The sequence below is a fragment of the Phycodurus eques genome, chromosome 1 (genome assembly GCF_024500275.1).
Source record: "Phycodurus eques isolate BA_2022a chromosome 1, UOR_Pequ_1.1, whole genome shotgun sequence".
In the NCBI taxonomy this organism is placed as follows: domain Eukaryota; kingdom Metazoa; phylum Chordata; class Actinopteri; order Syngnathiformes; family Syngnathidae; genus Phycodurus; species Phycodurus eques.
The window spans coordinates 15,270,153-15,289,080 of NC_084525.1; the positions used below are offsets into that span (position 1 = coordinate 15,270,153).

An 18,928-nucleotide genomic window follows, 5' to 3' on the forward strand; every position below is an offset into this window, starting at 1 on the left:
TGCATTTATTTATTTATTTTTTGCTAGATTTGCGATGTTTATAATTTTTATTGGAAATCTTATTTTTGTAATTGCATTTTTCTATCATTTTAGTCATATCTCATTTGCTGCTTGACAACAGCAAATGTTGTTTAACACTTTTCTTTTTGCGGGTCTTTACTATGACTTCCTAGAGCAGTCTTTCCCAGTTTTTACTCATGCAAGACACACATTATCATTATTATATTCTGAAAAAAAATCTCATGGCACACCATCTAACAAATATGCCAAAAGTAGCATAGGTTAATTGTAACATCTGTCAACTAGTGGAAGAGTATTTAATTGTTCTACTGTCACTATACGTTGCTTGCATTGATAGATGAAGAAATATACATTGTTTGTCATTCAGAAATAATCCTTTTGGGACCAATTAGGAGAGATTGTTTAATTTCCTGTGGCAAACACAATGATCTCTCACGGCACGCTAACAGCAGTTGGCAATAAGAGTACTTTCGTAGTGCTACATGTTGATGATTTTCCTATTTATGTATTTTTAACTGATCATTTACAGAAGGAAAAAAAACAATCATATATTGCATGTGGGAGAAATTAAGAAAATAAAACTACACACCTTAAACATAGCACTTTAGAAGAAAGAGGTGAACTTTTTGCCGATACCGGATATAGCTGGGAAGAATAGAACAAAATATAGGTTAAACTGATGATTGAAGAAACATTTTAAGAACATTGATTGTGATTACATCAAATCAAATGACCATGAATGTGCTATACTGCAATGACTTGTTTAGGATACCTTCTCCCAGTTTCCCAGCTTGCTCGGCAGCTCCTCCCGGCAAGATCTTGGACAACATGCTGTCTCCCTCCATGCCTGGCTGACCTGGTGCTGCACTGCCTATGCCGCCCGGCCTCGGAGCAGCTTTGGAGCCTGCCGTAAGATGATGATTGAGAAGATGAGGAGGACAGAAACCGAAGGAACTTCTTGTTGCGTTTGGGTGGGTTTCCTAGTTGCTTATAGCCAGTGAACTGATCTGGTCAGTTTCACATTTTCTGCACTGCTTATCGCTTTTCGATTAGCTGGAGCCTATCCCAGCTGGCTTTGGGCGAGAGTCGGGGTACACCCTGGACTGCTTGTCGGACAATCGAAAGGCACATATAGACAAACAACCAACCAGTCACTCGCGCTCACACTTTCGGAAAATCTACAGTGTTCAATTAAGCTTAAGAAACATGTTTTGAGAATGTGGGAGAAAGCTGTAGTACCCGGGGAAAAAACCCAAAACCACGGGGGAACACGCAACGTCCACGCACAAAAGCCTGAGCTGAGAATCAAACCCCACAACCTCAGAGCTGTGAGGCGGATGTGCTAATCACTCGGACACTTGTACTAGCTACTTCGGTTTAATATAAATGATAAATCTCCCTACGTAACCACTTACATTCCTACATATCGATCCCCGTTCTGAAGTTGTACAACTCACATTTTTGGGAAAGCTCAAGAGTTTAAACCACCATTATGCGGAACATTTATTGTAAAAAGAAAGCTTCAACAAGGGAGAAGAAAAGAATAAGAACATGGGAAAAGAAGACTATAATAATTACAGAGTCAGTCAGACTCCAGCCACCTTTTACATTTGTCACTTCACTTGTTATCAAATTCAAAGTGGGGTACACACATATAAGCGGGCCAAATTTGTGTGTGTTCAATTAAATTCAGCAGATGTCTCTGAAAGGTTATCCTGAGCGGTTATAATGTTTACTCCATGAACTACTTAGAAAACGATTGGGCTGACAATCATAAATGTTCAACCTGTTCAATATTTCCAGTCGCAAATCCTTATGAGTGTGTGGTCAATAACGAGACTCCATGATTTTGACTTGAAAAAGAACAATAGCTAATTAGGAAGCGAACTGAAGCTCACGCCATTGCTGGACACAATCTGAGGAGTTGATTGTTTGTATAACGTGTATCCCAAGTCATTCACCGCAAAAAAAAAAAAATGATAAGAAAACATTTTGCAACCACAATGTAGTTACACGACTTAAAATAACTTAAAATATAGAATTCTTACACCAAGCCTGATGTGCATGTAGTTTCCTGAGTTTTTGTGCATGTTTAGGCCGACATAAATGCAATAGTTTGTGGTGACTAAAATGATAATAATAATAACAACAACAACAACAATAGGGACCTTGCAGCGGTCGCTGCATACGATACTATTAATGCAGCGTCAATCCCAGGATATTCATAACATTCTCTGTGCAGTTCAGAAAAGTTTTATTATGGTGGAGGTTTTGCCATGGAACAGAACATTTCAATTTAAATATTGCCCATGGCAAAATTTGTTTCGCAATCAGACGTAAACTAGCTTCTCAGAATAATTTGTGTGTGAACGTCACCTATGCCAGTCAGTGGCGGTTGAGCTGCTTTTGAGGCCATGACAGGCGCTGCTTTTGCTCCGATGGCTGTCGCTGGAGGTGTCTCAATCTTGGCCTGCAGAGAAAGAGCTCATCACTTAGCAACATTGCTGAAAACAGCAGGGGACAGGTACTGGACACCATATGGACCCAAGTCTTGTCTACCATTACATCCGCAGGGAATAAAAATGGAAGTTATTTTAGTGGTAGTGTTTGATGGGATTAAAGGTCAGGGTTTAAGTCAAGTTCTTTCACAGCAAATTTATCCAAGTCGTCCCTTGCTTTGTACACCGGAGCAGAAAAAGACATTGCCCATATGGAAGCATACAATTGACAAAATGACTGAATTTAGACTTGGGGAAATAAGCCATCAAACTCCTGATTGATTAACTAATCGAAGGTGTCAAGACTTGTCTATAGACAGTATAGCCTCCATATGCATAATGCTGGCAGAGTGCAACAATGTTCAGTTCTTTTGACTTGAAAACCGGGCCAATAGAGCGGAGAGATAAGGGAAAAAGAGGGCAGACGCAGACACAAACAAAGGAGAGACAAGAAAACACTTGAAGGAGATGGAAGGAAGAGGACAGTCAAAGCTGCTACTTTGCTCTTGTGTTGTGACAGCTCACTAAAGCGAATAGAAGGTGAAGTCAAAGCAGCAAAATGTCTGCTGAGTCATGAGAGCAGTTTGGTGTTGTGTATTGTCCCGTTTCCAGGGCAGTTCTGCCACAGCATTTCAACACAGACCTTCTAATACCCTATAGGACTATACTACACTCATACCACCCCTACTGCACTACACTAAGACTATAGTTGGAAGGCAATAACTCATCTGTACGGGCTGGAGGGCCACTATTGCATCTTAGTGTAGGTCAAATGTAAAAATGGCTACTAGTTGTTGGAGTGATGCTAGGCTGCTTCATGGCTACTGTTGATACCCACAACTCAAGAGGCACAGCACAATTGCGAAATTTGTAGTTTCAGCAGCAACAGTGGGCACAGGAAATACACAAATAGCATGCAAGAGAAGACATTTGGCTGCAACTCATAGAGCATTATAAGGTTGATGCAATAAATACATTAAAATAACAAATATTGAAGCTATATTTTTTTAGCGATTATATGGTAATGATGATGTGCTATTGAACAGTATGTAGAATTACTTTTATTCTTTTGCATAACATACAGCAATAATTCTCCTGCGGTAATGTTCTTAATATACTGTAGGTTTAAAAATATGAAAGTGACTGTTCTGCAGTCAAAGCCATAAATGCAATTTTAGTAATAATTGGCATAGTAATTCTTTCAGGTGTTTTGGTTTTCAGTCTTGTTTCATCATTTTCGGTTTTTGGTTTTGGCAAAGAATTTTCATTTTGGTGCATTACTAGTAAATATTTGTATTCACTTCCCGGTTACTGATCTTTACTTGCTGTACTCACCATGGGGGCAGGTGATGTTCCCGTGGAACCCGTTTGCCTGGTCTGACCCATAGGTCCACCCGTTGCTCCCATTTGCCCTGGTTTGGCCTGGCCCTGCCCCACCCCCATGCTTTGTCCCTGGGTTAGGGGCTGTTGCTGGGCACCGGTGGTGGTTAGGGGCCCTTGCTGCCCCAGCCTTGCGGTCGAAGTCTGGGCTTGTTGTTGGAGCTGCATCCTCTGTCCTGGGGCACCGTCGTTCTGGGAAACTTGACCAACCTGTCGCCCGGATCCTGCAGGACCGCCGGCAGGACACTGTCCCCTTGAAGAAGAGCCAGACCTGGAGGTACCTAGATGGTTGTTTTATTTTTTTTAAATCAGAACTGATAAGTTGCATCTTTAATTTTTCTTATCTATATCTTTCACTGAAGCCGATTTCAAGTTTCCATTTACATTGTAAACAACTGCAACAGACACGAGAAGAAGTAGTTGAAGAGGAGATTGAACAACAAATGAGAATGAGCAAAAATCAAACCAGAGATTGTCCATGACTAAGAACACAGCTGCAGTGATGAAAACATTCTTTCAAGGTTACGGTTTTATCGATTTAATTAAAAACTGTCGATCCCTGAGGTGAGACTTGATTGCAAAAAAGATATGAAACATTTCAGTCTCTTATTAGGATAAAAAAATTAAAACCTAATTTGAGGATCTCAGCTACAAGTTTAAGATCTGTAGTTTAACTCAGCCATTGTCATTAATGTTGCTGATTTGTGAGTGAGTTATCAGAATAAAAATAATCCAAATTCAGATTTTGTGGAATTTTATCTAACCAGGATTACCAAAGAGCTTAGATAAAATTTATGTTGAAACACTTATTGCATTTATTTGTACGTGTACAGTCACCATCTTAACCACTACAAAGACTGTTTAATTTCAAATATATCTACCTACTACAAAACTCGAAGGAAACTGCAATGCACTATTCCCCTGCTTGAAAATATTTCGCGCCCACCAGGGTTCATTCCCTTCCATAAGAACTCATCAGTTTTCTGAAATTCCCTTGTGTAATTTTTCTATTCAAAAATCAAATGGATCCACCAGGAACTTCCTCTTTCCTCCTGCCTTTGTTCATCCTCACTGCCTCCCCGTCCTACCCGTCCACTCACTTTCAAGTTTTATTTTGCCATCTGCCATGGACATTTCTGAAATCATCTGTGGCTCCAAGCCTTCCACTTGCCAAGACTTGCCAAAGTCTTCTGGTTAAACCTTACCTCCGGTCTCTGGTCCCCTCACTACTAACATCATCCAGTCATCTCTCTCTACTGTTATTGTTCTCTCAGTTTTCAAAAAACATCAAAAACTTCCTATTCACGTTGTCAAATTAGACTCGTAACTCAACCTCCGCGGCTTGCGTAAGAAGGGGTTCACAAAGTTTAACCAAATGGTCAGTGCCCTCGCCTACCACACAGAAAATCCTCTATGGTGTGCAAATTCCGGGGTCTTCAACTCACTGAAAAACGCTGGACAACGTAGCCGGCATCTCTGAAGAAAACATACACACAGGTAAGCTACCGTTAACTAAAAGTAACTCCAGCAAATCTAATTTTCTTTCTGACATGAATATTTCTGGAAAGAGGTTTAAGCTTAAATTGGCATTATTATGAGACATAGCCCTGCATGATTAGGCAAATGCACCACTATCGTATGCAGCCAAGCTTATCTTTAAATCTTCATTTTTAAATACATACAAGGATTTATTTTATTGAAAAAACATTAAGATTTATGATTTTTGCATATTGTGCTTTGAAAGAGTTGCAGGCACTGTGTTTTTGGCTGTCAAATGCATTTAAAAGAGTCAAAATTAAAGCAAATTCTCATCAACTCTTCAATTTTTTAAAATGTCCCATATTTTGCCAAACCAACTTTTTCTCGTATTTTGGATGTAATATTGTCTCTATGGTGCCTCAGAAAACATGTGAAATATGAATTAAAATTGTCCATGCATTCCTGAGTTCCAGGACGTTTTTTTTTCCAAGAGGCCTGAAATCAGCTCATTCAAATTTTCCAAGCTTATCTACATCACTAGCGAAGCTCTCTGCCTACGTCTTTGGACCTGAGAGAGCACGGTCAACATAACAAACATTCGCTCTCACAAGTGGGTCTTCTACACGGAGGCAGCCAATCAGAGAAAAGGGGCGATAAAGCTGTTACAAAACTGTGTCAAACAGAAGTAGCTGTCAAGAGAGACCTTTTGTGGACAGTCGTATGACAAAACCAAGGTGTTTTTTTTAAATGAAATTGACACTTTTATATTAAGTCCATGTTTGAGGGTTACTCTGTGGAGGTCTAAATAGCTAAAATATGGGACCTTTAAAATTTATTTTAATGGTCTTTGGTCTTGTCACGGTCTCGGCTTCTCTTGGGTCTTGTCTCGGTCTTTGTTTGTCTCGGTCTTGGTCTTGACTTAATCTCAACTCCCAAAAGTCTCGGCCTTGTCTTGTTCTCGGTGAGGTCTGGTCTCGGGCAAGTCTTGGTCTCGGATAGTGTACTCTTGAACACAACACTAGTGGTGGCCAGTCATTCACAAGGCAAAAGTAGACAAACAATGATTCACACTCACATTTAAACCTATGGGCAATTTATAGTCATCTATTAACCTAACTAACTGTAGTACCTGAGAGAAACCCCACACAAGCAGAGGGGAGAACATGAAAATTCCACACACAAAGGTTCAAGCCATGATTCAAGACTTTTAGAGGGAGACGTGCAACCCAGTGTCACCCTGAAAATTATGTTCTGAAATATTCTTAGAAACACTATTTTTTTGAAAAAAAAAAAAAAAAAGTCAATAATAAGTACACAATTCCCCCCATGTACCTGGTGGTTGGCCCTGCATGTCGACCTGTTGCTGAGACTTGCTGCGCGAGGAGCGATGTGGATCCCCTTGTCTAGAGGATCTCTGGCTATGATGGTGGCTAGATGGATCTCGCAAGTAGTCAGACGAGTGGTAGGCTCCAGACCTTGAATCGCCACGTCTTCCTGATGATGAAGACCGCCCTGAAGGGTCATGCCGTATGGACGGGTCTTTTGGGTGTCCTTTAGATGACCTAGAGGACCTTGGTTCATCTGAATGACGTGATGAGGATGAGTGCCGACTTGAGCTGCCATGATGCCGTTGGTCGCGGGTGGATGACGAGTGTCGTCCTCCATGGCCATATTCATCCTGAGGCCACAGGTCCTCCTCAGGAGGCTCATCGTAATCATGATAGGTGTGTTTGACACCGTGGCGACTCCTTCCAGATGAGTGGCTGCTGCCATAGTGCCGAGAACTGGAACGTGGCTTCTCAAACCAGTCTGTCTCTTCCTGGCCCAGATGGTAGGCTTTGGAAACCGAAAGCAGATCACAGTCAATCTCCATGTCGTTTGGAGACAGCGGCATGCAGGCTGAGAAAAAGAAGGAAGACCACCCACATGCCAAAGTATAATGAGAAGATACAATAAATCAAAATAATACATTTATACCCATGCAGAGAACACTTTACATCACTTTCACGTTACAAAACTGTAACTAGATAAAATAAACACTGCAAAAATGTCTGCTCTGAAAACTATATTGAAGTTATCTTTTCATCACCAATGTGAAAGCCAATAATGTTGGGTAAAATAGACTGATGAATATGCAACATTTACATTTGGCCGAGTAAGACGTTAGCTCTCAAAATTATAATTATTAGACTATTTTGCAGTGCAACCACAATTCAGAAATGAAAACATCTATGACTATATCAATGCAAAAGACATACACTAGATAGCAATAAAACCCTGTGAAACAATTTGCATTGGTGACGTGCAAAGAAGACCTTCCAAGGGAATCAGAGTGGTGTGAACGAAGAAAACGACCACGCCGGAGAACCATGCGAGTACTGGACAAACAGATGACCAGACGGACAGGCGGAGGGACGGACAGGCAGGCAGACAGACAGACAGCGGTCCACTGAAATGAGAGCTCCAAGTGACTCTCAGGAAGAAGAAAACATTGGCATGCAACAGCTAGCTCTGCCTCATTTTCTTCTCTTTCTCTTTTCTAAGCCTATCCATTGGGTGGGGGACGTTTAGATAAACGGTGGGGGCAGTAGTAGGTAGTGAGACCGTGGGCATTAAGCTCCCACAATTACCTTCACTGTCTGACACAGCACAGTGATAATCGTCTATTATGTATGTATCATCCGACTTGTAGACATGGGTCCGGGGTAGGTCCCGTATGTGGTCTTGCACATCTGGCAGAGAGTGACTGGAACCATATTGGCCATAATAGTAATGGTATCTACTGCTGCGACTGTCATATGGGTCAGGACCTAAGCTTGATGATCGCCCGGAGCCCATGAATCTCCCCTTGGGACTGAGTGGGCTCTCCTCTTCAGAGTACTGTCTAGTGGGATGGCGTCCCCGGCTAAAACCAGATCGGTAGGCGCGGTCATCCCTCTCATAGGATCTGCTGCGGTACCCAGAGTAGTCTCTGGCTGTGATCTTGTCCATGCCATAGCCGGTGGAACGTGAGCGGCCAGTGGAAGTGTAGTAAATCCGATCATCCTCCTCTCCCATTGAGCCAAAGTACCGACTACCATGGGTGATGCCACTGCCGGCGTCGTAAGTACTCCTCTTGAAGCCGTAGTCCTCTATCAGCTGACGTCCTCGGATGTGGGAGGAGGGGTAACCTCCACCAGCTGCTGAAGAATAGGAGGCCAGGTCTGCCTCTACATCCAGAGCCTCCTCAATGGGGGAGAATTTGGAGATTTTCTGCTCCATACTGCCCAGTTTTCTGTGCTTGCTGCGTTTGGTGGACATGACAGCAGGAGCCAAAAGGCTTCTGGGGGACGATGATTTCGGCACCCCGGATCGGTAGCTGCCATGTTTGTAGTCGTAGTCATAGTAATAGGAGGATCCCCCACCCATGCTATTGCTCACGCTGCTGCTGCCCCCTAGAGGTCCGTGTCTGTAGCTGCTCTTACCCCTGCCATGGTGGTCGTACAATTCTTCCTGCATCGCTGCCTCCTCCTCGGGTGCCCTGCCGTATATGGAGCTGCCAGTTCCCCCACGCGTCGTGCTGCCAATGGTGCTGCTGTGGCCATGGGTGTCGCCAGGGTAACGCCCCGTGCCGCTGTGATGCATCATTTCCCCTGTTGTCGTGCCCAGCCCGTTTTTTGCCGTCAGCTCACTTACATCATCTATCATCATGTAGTTTCTTGGGATATTTTGTTCTAAACCAGGTGCCCCATACATGCCATCTGCTGTACTGTAGGTGGAGGGACTATCCACAGCATGCCCATAGGCATTGGAAACTGTCGACGTGTACTGTCCATATGAGCTGGCTGTTGTTGCTGTGTAGCCATACGCATTAGCGGTGGTTGTGGTGTACTGGCCATATGAATTAACTGCAGTTGATGTATACTGTCCATAAGTACTAGGTGGAATGGTAGAGAACCCACCATAACAATTGGACACCGTTGCTGAGCCATAGGGTCCATAGTTGGCCATGGTTGTCGTTCCAGTGTATTGACCAAATGAGGCAGTTGAACTGGAATAGGCGCTGTCTTGTGCCGTGGTGGTAACCACAACTGTAGGGTTGCTGATTATCTCGTAATTGGTCGGCAGCTTATGCTCCAGATCAGCCAGCGACGTCTGCCTTGGCCTTCCTTGATGTACTGTCAAAATATCTGTTTGGGGTTGCCCAGGGTAAGGGGTACTCTGGCTGGGGTAAGAGGACACAGCACTCGGATACGGTGAGCTGTGGGTGGGGTATGGGGGCTGACCAGGTGGTGCAGGCCCAAAACCTGTGTGCCCTGGTTGGGGCTGAGGTTGCGGTGCACTTGGCAACCCTATGTCTGTTTGGGGATATGGTGGTTGAGTTTGGGGGTAGGTGTGAGAAGAGTATGAGGTTTGAGATTGGTAGGATGGTCCCGAAGGGTGACCATGACTGTGGAGGGGAGTCGGCTGTGGTAGTGCCTGAGATTGAGACACAGTTGGATAAGGAGCTTGGTTAAATGTTGAGGACTGGTAGGGTAAGCTTGATTGAGTTAGTGCTGCTGGTTGGCTCTGTGAGTACTGAGAGTGAAATGATGATGTAGGCGTGTACTGGGCTGCTGTGTTCAGATCATTGCTGAACTGGCTGAGAGGAGCAGTACTTGGTCTTGTTGTCAATAGTCCATTGGCCTCATGTGATGCAGCTGCAGCTGCCAATCGTAGGTTGTTTAACTCGCTATCAGACATATAGTCCCGAGCATCACCCATACACCTCAGATAAGCAATATCCCTCCTCTCTCTCTCTTTGACCAGCGTCTCTTTTCTTTGGTGGATCCCTAGCTCAAGGTATCTCAGCTTAGCATCAATCTCCTTCTCCTCCTCCTCCAGTTCAGCTTGCTGCTTTCTCAGCTTGGTTGATTCTTGCTCCACTGCCTTCAGTTCATGGGTGAGGTCTTTGAGTAGACTGGCTTTGGCGGCTAGACCAGACCTGGAGCTGGGCTTGAGGCTGGGCACGGCTGGCAAGTAGACCTGTTGGAGGGCAGGTGTCATCAGGGGTAGATGAACTGATGTGGTTGTCTCCTCTGGAGGAGGGCTGGGCAGGGTTCTCTTGACCTTACGGAGCAGCGAACTCTGATGAAGCGCTGCCAGCTGTAGAATGAGAGAGAGGGTGGGGTGGAGAGCAGTACAATATAGGGGGCCGGGGGCAAAAGACAACAAAACATGAAAAGAAGGAGTAAAACAGAAGAATAGGATGGTATGATTGTTGGGATGATCGACAAGTTGTTTGGAATTTGGTAAGGGATAAGATGTACAGAACATTGGACAAAACATTTTGGAAGATGTATAAAGAGGTGAGGATCAAATTGTGAATTATGAAAAGTTGATAACAGATAATGGAGCAGGTCAGGGAAGGTGTAGGCAGAAAATAAACAATATGAAATAGTTCATGGTCGTAGGAACATGCCGAGGGAAAGAAGAGGGAAAATTGATAAAAGCAGTGGTGTTAAGAGGAATATGGATTACAATGGTAGGATTAATTAGAATTTGGACAATAGGTAATTATCACATGAACAGAAAGAAGGGAAACTCAAAGAATAAGATCAGGTACATAAATATAAGGAGACAAGGGAGACATATGGACAAGAAGACAAAGACAACAAGAAACAACAGAGGGGTTGTATTAGAAGAGAAAGAAAAAATACCTAATGTTACCAGAATAAAGAAGAAATTGTACAAGAAAATGTTTTAAATTTATGCCAACAGAGTAGTGACAAGATCAGCAGCTGCTGTATCATACTAGATAATTATGTAAATTTGGTGATAACATTATTTAAATTAATGTTAAAACATTTCTGGTTAGATAGCCGAACAATTCCAACAAGAGAGTTTTTCTATTAGAACAGGGGTCGGCAACCTTAAATACTCAAAGAGCAATTTGTACATATTTCATACAGGAAAAAAAAATGAAACAAAACCCTTTTGACATCGCAAATGAAGATTGTTGATCTTCTCCTTTTTTTCATTTTTGCGACTAGGGGAAAAAAGACGCTGGGTTAAAGCTTACTTTTAAATACAATACTGAATGTTTAAATGAGTCCTCCTCGAATTAATGATATAAATCCAAACTTAAATTATCACTGGGCAACACAATTTTTGTTGAGTTAGGCCTGACAGCTGTTTTTAACAAATTTATGTGTGTGGAATCCAAAAGCGATCTCAGTTTTTCTCTATCACATCAAGTTTTTGAACTATAGATCCCTGTTTTCTTAAAAAATTTAAATACTGTACTTAATAGATATGTGCTTGTTTTATAAAACCTTTCAAATATTGACATACAATGAAATATGAAAGAAACAGGCATGACTGCAATGTTTATTGAACACTATTATATTTTACAAAGGATATGGCACAAATCGTCTTAATTCTAATTCTCTACTATGCTAGCTTTCTGTTTGCAGATATTGATAGTATTGAACTATTGGGAGTTGCACACCCCTCTCACCGCACTATCTCAATTGTGACTGCACAAACAAGTTGCCACGTAGCTGTAGATGAGTCCAATGGTAATCAGCTGGCAAGTCTTACTACAGCTAATCAGTGGAATTTTGCTCATCTGGAGGGTAAGCTGTGGAGAAAAAACGACGTACTCGAAAAAAAACTGAGTGCAATTTTGGAATTAGCATGCCAATTTTAGTTTTAATCAGCATAAAAATCTAACTCGGATTTTTTTTTCAAATTGTTCCCCAGTGTTATCCACCTGCAGCAAACCGGCGCGTGAACCTCAGCACATAGCGTCTGTACATTAGGGCTGTAAAATGCATAGAAATGTATACACATACAGTGCACTGCCTTGTAGGTTGCCCTCTGTGTGATACGGCAACATATCCGCAATATTGGATGTGACCATCGTAATAGCCACATTATTATTTCTGTGAGAAGAGTATGAGGTTTGAGATTGGTAGGATGGTCCCGAAGGGTGACCATGACTGTGGAGGGGAGTCGGCTGTGGTAGTGCCTGGGATTGAGACACAGTTGGATAAGGAGCTTGGTTAAATGTTGAGGACTGGTAGGGTAAGCTTGATTGAGTTAGTGCTGCTGGTTGGCTCTGTGAGTACTGAGAGTGAAATGATGATGTAGGCGTGTACTGGGCTGCTGTGTTCAGATCATTGCTGAACTGGCTGAGAGGAGCAGTACTTGGTCTTGTTGTCAATAGTCCATTGGCCTCATGTGATGCAGCTGCAGCTGCCAATCGTAGGTTGTTTAACTCGCTATCAGACATATAGTCCCGAGCATCACCCATACACCTCAGATAAGCAATATCCCTCCTCTCTCTCTCTTTGACCAGCGTCTCTTTTCTTTGGTGGATCCCTAGCTCAAGGTATCTCAGCTTAGCATCAATCTCCTTCTCCTCCTCCTCCAGTTCAGCTTGCTGCTTTCTCAGCTTGGTTGATTCTTGCTCCACTGCCTTCAGTTCATGGGTGAGGTCTTTGAGTAGCCACATTATTATTTCTGCAAATTATATTTGTCAAATGCTGTTACAATGGCCAAATCCAGTCAAACGTAATGGTTCAGTCACATGAGTTCTGGCTTTGAGTGTTAAACGGTTGATAAATCTCCAAGCAGCAAATGAATGAGGCATCTTCACAGATAGATTCACTTCAGGGCTGTGACAAAAAATTGGCTAACCTGGCTAAAATTGGTCGACACAAAAATGTCTGCCTTGAGGCAACAAGTTTTTTTAAAAAAAGCATATTTATGCCACCCGGAATCAATTCACGCCGCCCGGAACCATTTGGCCACTGTCCATGTTTACTGCAAAGACATTTGTCACACGGACACACTGTAGGGCCCTTGAAAAACATTGCCAAAAATGACAGAGGAGCGTCTCATACGTTTTTTTCAGGCACTATTAGATGTGTAATGTACATGTAACCTGATGTATGAGGGAGCTGAACGGTAGACTTTTCTTACCTAAAATGCTAATCACTAGCGCGCTGATGCTAATCGCCAATGCTAACCGTTTAGCAAAGGCTGATTTTGGGTAGGTTCATTCAAATTCACTCAAAGCACGCTTTCTATATTCCGGAACCTTCGAAAACCCAGAGCGTTGTTGGACTGCGCTGTTTGGTTATTCAGAGCGGCAAACTCTGGAAGTGCCAGGGCACACTACTGCCGCTCTTAAATTCAGAAATTCAATCTGACGCTTGCACTGCACTCTGAGAGTCAAGAGTCAGAGCGGTGGGAGTACGTTCCGGCTCCCTCAGAGTTTGGCGCTCGTTCGTACATTCATAGAAAATGGAGCGCACGCTGCCTCTCTGGACAAGTACTTCACTCTCAGATCACAGTGAGAGCATCAGATTGAATTTCCGAATTTGTTGTCTCAAATTCTGTACAGAGATTATACCGTACACACAGTACCAATGTAGGCGGTTTAAGAATGGAAGTCCAGCCTTCATAATTGAAAATAGAATGTGTGTAGTAGTAAAAAGTAAAAAATAGAAAAAAAGAAAAATATATTTTTTTTTGAGGGGGGAGGGGGGGTCGATTACTCAAGTACTTGACGAAATTTCTATAGGATAATCATTTCTAAAAAGATTTGATCGTGACACCCCTATTTCACTTTGCCACATCTAATACAGCTGCGAATCTGCGATGTCAATGTACGATTCAGCACTCAAGGCGGGGTCTATGTACAGTGTATGTACTGTAAACGTCTATGGTATTACTTGTCGGTCGGTGTCGTACATCGGTGGTTGTGAATTTTGAGCAAAATAATTTTTTTTTAACGGTCCACCATAATCTTCACATTTAGAAGTACAAATAAAAAAACAACTAATGAACTAAAAAAAAGAACGAGTTACTCATGATTTATTCTCCAAAGCAGAGGGATTAGAGAGCCACGCAGCGGGTTGCCAACCCCTGTTTTAGAACTTTTTGGACCATTACTTTGAACTGTTCCTAATGCCAAATGTATTTTTTGGCATTGTGTGTTGACTTAATTCTTGTAATTATACAACTTCATTCTTGTACTATTAGAAATTAATTAATCGATCCGGAATGCCTGAATATTTCATTTTAAATACAATTTTGTTTTTGCTAAATAACTCATTGTGGTTCAGGTCACCATTTTCTTCCATTTGGGCATTTATGTTTCCATCGGAGCAGTTAAACTTGCAGCTATGAGACATTTCTCTGTTTTAAACTGACATCTGCCTTATTATGATTATCAAGCTAATTGAAGCTTTTTTGTGAGCTGCTGTCAGAACCTTGTCCTATGATTTGTCCTCTGTCAAGAAATTAGCTCGAGTTTCTTAACTGTGCTTGCTTCAATCAGGGAAAAGTAAGGGTTCTGAAGACTGCTTTTCTCTAATAAATGGTCTTATTCTCAGTAGGCATTATAGCAATGTATGACTTGCTGCAATTAATTATTACTGGATAATGCTTTGGAGGGTGAAGTGATATCAATTGCCAGTGCCTCAATTTACTTCCAATGCCAACTTTGTAAGTTGGTTCTTTACTCTTTATTCTTCAAAAAGGTGTTTAATGTTTTTCCAAGCAAACCACATGCATGTTAATACAAGATCTTGGATTGACAACATGGGATAATTAATTTTTAAAATTTGTATTTTATGGTGTTACACAGACATTTGGATTTGATTTTGGATATGGTTTCAAGTGCCTCCAAAACTTTTTAAAATATCAGAAAATTTTGATATCATGCCTGATCTGTTACATTTGAATTGAGTATGTATTTAAAGACAAAGCAACTAGAAACCCTGTAAAATACATGATTCTTCATGCATAGTCTGTAATTCTGATTTCATCATTGTCAATATAAATTGAGTGACTTTACCTGGTTCTGGAGTGCTTGTTGTTGATACAGGGACAGCCTAGCCTTGGTGTGCTCATCAGTAGTAGGACTAAGTGATTTAGGGTCTGACATGGACCTTTGAGTGCTCTTGATTGGTCTGGGCATGGAGGGATGTCGTTGGGGGGACTCTGCAGTGTATGACTTCTGCTGAGGTGTGACATGGGCTTTGTTCAGCCTCTCACTTGATAGTGAATTCTCCAACAGGCGATGAGGGGACACCGGGGAGACAGGTGAGTAGAGGACCTGTGGGGATTTCGAGACTGTTTGCTGGTGCCGGATGATACTGGAGATGGACTCATTGTGCAGATGGTTGTGGGGCTGGTAGTTAATGTCGAGTGGGTCAGGACGGCGGTGCTCAAACTTAGCTGCATTTGCTGTGATATGCTGCTGCTGGCGCTGCTGTGTGGAAATGTCAGTCGAACCAGATTGGTGGATTCCGCTGCTGGTGGAGGAAGAATACGGGCTCACTGTGGTTGGTACGCTGAGCTGTGGAGCGACAACACCTTGTGACTGGACTTCTGGGTCAGTCTGGCATGCTAGCGACTGTCCCTTTTTTGTCCGTTCGGGTCCTGAGATGTAGTGCACAATCTCTACTTTATTTGGGTCTGGTAATGTCACATGAATTGCAGGGGAAATTCTTCCGAGGTGCTCCAGTTCAGTTTGGCAGGACATTTCCCTGATTGTTTGGACGGCTGTACTGGAGGATGCCATCTTAGAGGTGCTGGTTTTGGTGCCAGTGGCAGCTGTACCTGTGGCAGTTCCGCTGCCAGTGGCACTGGATTCGGAATGTCTAGAGTAACGAGACCGTCTTCGGCGGACCGGCTGCCCTGTTTCAGCCTTTTCGTCATCGTCATCTGTCTGAACGGAGCAGTCCACGCTGCGACCACGCCGCCTGGTTCGATGACGCATCATGTACCTTGTGATAGAGATATGCATTCAACAACTTTCATTAGATTTTAAAGGAGAAATACAGTATTAGGCAATTTTTTCAACAATTTAAAACAGTTCCCAGGTGTGTGTGACATGCTTTCATCACAGCACGCTTTACACCCCAATTTTTAAATTCCATCTTAATCCAGGCACTTTCACTTAACCGGTCCTTTCTTATGCAAATGAGCCACTGCTAAAGAAGCCCTACTCTACTGCTAGGATAACTTTCGTTACCTAGAAGAACGAGGGCGGCCCTTCACTGTATCTGTAAGACATTTGTAGTTTGCCCGTATGAACGCAACTATGAATTATTCTTAACACACTGTATGCATCTTCATCTTGTTTGTGCTTTGGTTATAAACACGTTTTCCACACATTCACATTAACATGAACAATAAATAACCTAAACACTAAAATACAGTACATCACACCCCTAGTCACACACGCAGACACACTAAATATATCACCTCTCCTCCCCATCTTCATCATCCGTCTGCACACAACTGTCCACATTCCTGCGAGGGGATACATGGAAGACCATGCCTTCTCCATCCAAGCTGTCTCTGCTTAGTCTAGTCATCGAGCTGTGTTTCCTCATGTTGCTCTGGTTCTCAACATGCTCCTCATGACTCCTCAGACACATTTCTGAGGAGGAGTTGGGGAGGGAGCGGGATCCAATTTGATGGTCAGTATAAGGATGTAAAGGCTGTCCATTCACATCCATCTGCAATAGAAGAACAATTGTGGTCATTTGCCATCACTGGATGCGAGGTTTCGGATGGCCACAGACTTCCGCCATGATGTCAGATAGGTTGTAATGGGGATTTGTACAGCTGAGAATTCTTATTATGTATTCTTCAAGTCGCGCTACAAAGTTGTTGTTGACTCTCACCTGCATGTTCTGGACTGCAGTGGCTGTTTTCTGTCGCTTCTGTTCTACAAGCTGCTGCTGGAGCTGTTGTTGTAAGGACTGGATCTGGTCGAGCTGGGACTTCTGCTGGGCCAGCTGTTCCCTCTGGACAACAAGTTGTTTCTCTCGTTCTTGTTGCTGCTGTTGTAGAACCTAAATTGTAAAAACACACAGAATCACATATGGGAAGGAAGCAAAAGTTGCAAAAGTGCTTATGAATGACAATAGTGTGATAATGAGGTTGAGGGGAGGTGTTGATCAGAAAAGAATGAACTAAAACAATGTAAGAAAAAGAAAATAGAGAAAAGCAGTCAAGCTTTCTTAGACTTCTCTACATCTGGTTGAATACACGATGATCAAATTAAAAACAGCAGAAGCCTCCTGAAATAGAATGTGACATGAGGTTATTTTGGATGGGTTAGAAAAGGCCTAAACCTCTATGTATTGCTAGAAAAGAAGAATGCAAGTACAACAAAAAGTTCAGCGGCTGCAGCTAATTGCGAGTGGCAGTCATGTAATGCTTGTAAGAAATTATTTATTAGATTTTCTTCAGCGGCACGGTGACTGTCTGGTTAGAGCGTCAGCCTCACAGTTCTGAAGACCGGGGTTCAATCCCCGGCCCCGCCTGTGTGGAGTTTGCATGTTCTCCCCGTGCCTACGAGGGTTTTCTCCGGGCACTCCGGTTTCCTACCACATCCCAAAAACATGCATTAATTGGAGACCCTAAATTGCCCGTAGGTGTGAATGTGAGTGCGAATGGTTGTTTGTTTGTATGTGCCCTGCGATTGGCTGGCAACCAGTTCAGGGTGTACCCTGCCTCCTGCCCGATGATAGCTGGGATAGGCTCCAGCACGCCCGCGACCCTAGTGAGGAGAAGCAGCTCAGAAAATGGATGGATGGATGAATGGATTTTCTTCATTGCATAAATGACAGGCTGGTGCAAACAAAGTGCTTGGGGTTTTGCTGCTACGGCAGGCTATGGGATGCAGAAACATTCTCTTGCTGATTTTTGTACTAAGCAAAGCTTCCACACCTGTTTAACAGAGTTAACTTGAAAGATTTTCAACTGCTTGTTCTATCAAAACAGAAGACAATTATGATGTTAGCAATGGTGTTAAGTCTTAAAGCATAGTAATAAGCTTAGTGGGAGGTAATAAAGGCAGTTATTTAGTGACAATGTAAAACATTCTACTATTTCACCACTGTCTAATTTTTTGTCAACACATTGAATATGATTAGGATTTTATACTACATGGAGCACTTGAAAGAGAAATAAAATCAACATCCATTTCACATTATACATGTAATAAAGACATGCAGGATACTGTATAAGCATTTACACCCCCAGAGGAGAATTGTAAATCATACAGTGCACATGACATTTCAACAATGAAAGTTATGATGGAAAAAGACAACAAAATAATCATTTGATTGCAAAACAAAGTGAAATCCTTCATTGTTGGTTACTGTTTACAGTGCCGTGAAAAAGTATCCTTCTCAAATTCTCATTTCCCCCCCCCCCTTTTTTATGCATAGTTACCCTGCTTTAATGTTTAAGATCGTCAAACAAATGTAAATATCAGACAAAGATAACCTAAGTAAACATAAAATGCTGATTTTAAATGGTGATTTTATTTATTAAGGAAAAAATCATTTAAAATCTACCTGGCCCTGTGTGAAAAGGTACAGTAATTGTTAAATCATGACTTAACTGTGGCTAATCACATTTAATGGAAAGATGAATTCATTTTCACTGATCGAACCCAAGCCTGATTACCTCCAGACCTGTTCAATCGAGAAATCACTTAAATGTCTGACAAAGTGAAGTCGGCTGACAGATCTCAAAAAGCTGCAACAAAATGC

The 18,928-nt window shown here is 42.5% G+C and overlaps 1 protein-coding gene across 6 annotated transcripts in view; it reads right to left on the minus strand.

The window, feature by feature from the left end:
- bsna (bassoon presynaptic cytomatrix protein a) overlaps window positions 1-18,928 on the minus strand; it is a 132,034-nt gene that overhangs the window by 12,837 nt on the left and 100,269 nt on the right. For 2 of the 6 annotated variants that reach the window (XR_009768795.1, XM_061680022.1), the window contains 10 exons: window positions 18,099-18,140; window positions 17,048-17,218; window positions 16,623-16,879; window positions 15,208-16,141; window positions 8,009-10,502; window positions 6,711-7,214; window positions 3,855-4,180; window positions 2,398-2,491; window positions 794-925; window positions 611-666 (listed from right to left, as the gene is read on the minus strand). Coding sequence is in view for 2 of the 6 variants with exons in the window: in XM_061680022.1 (XP_061536006.1) it covers window positions 626-666; window positions 794-925; window positions 2,398-2,491; window positions 3,855-4,180; window positions 6,711-7,214; window positions 8,009-10,502; window positions 15,208-16,141; window positions 16,623-16,879; window positions 17,048-17,218; window positions 18,099-18,140 (4,995 nt within the window). In the remaining 4 variants the exon portion in view is untranslated. Of the gene's footprint in view, window positions 1-154; window positions 667-793; window positions 926-2,397; window positions 2,492-3,854; window positions 4,181-6,710; window positions 7,278-8,008; window positions 10,503-15,207; window positions 16,142-16,622; window positions 16,880-17,047; window positions 17,219-18,098; window positions 18,141-18,928 lie in introns of those variants that run through there. The other 4 variants (XR_009768801.1, XR_009768800.1, XM_061680014.1 and 1 more) reach the window with 4 other exon arrangements.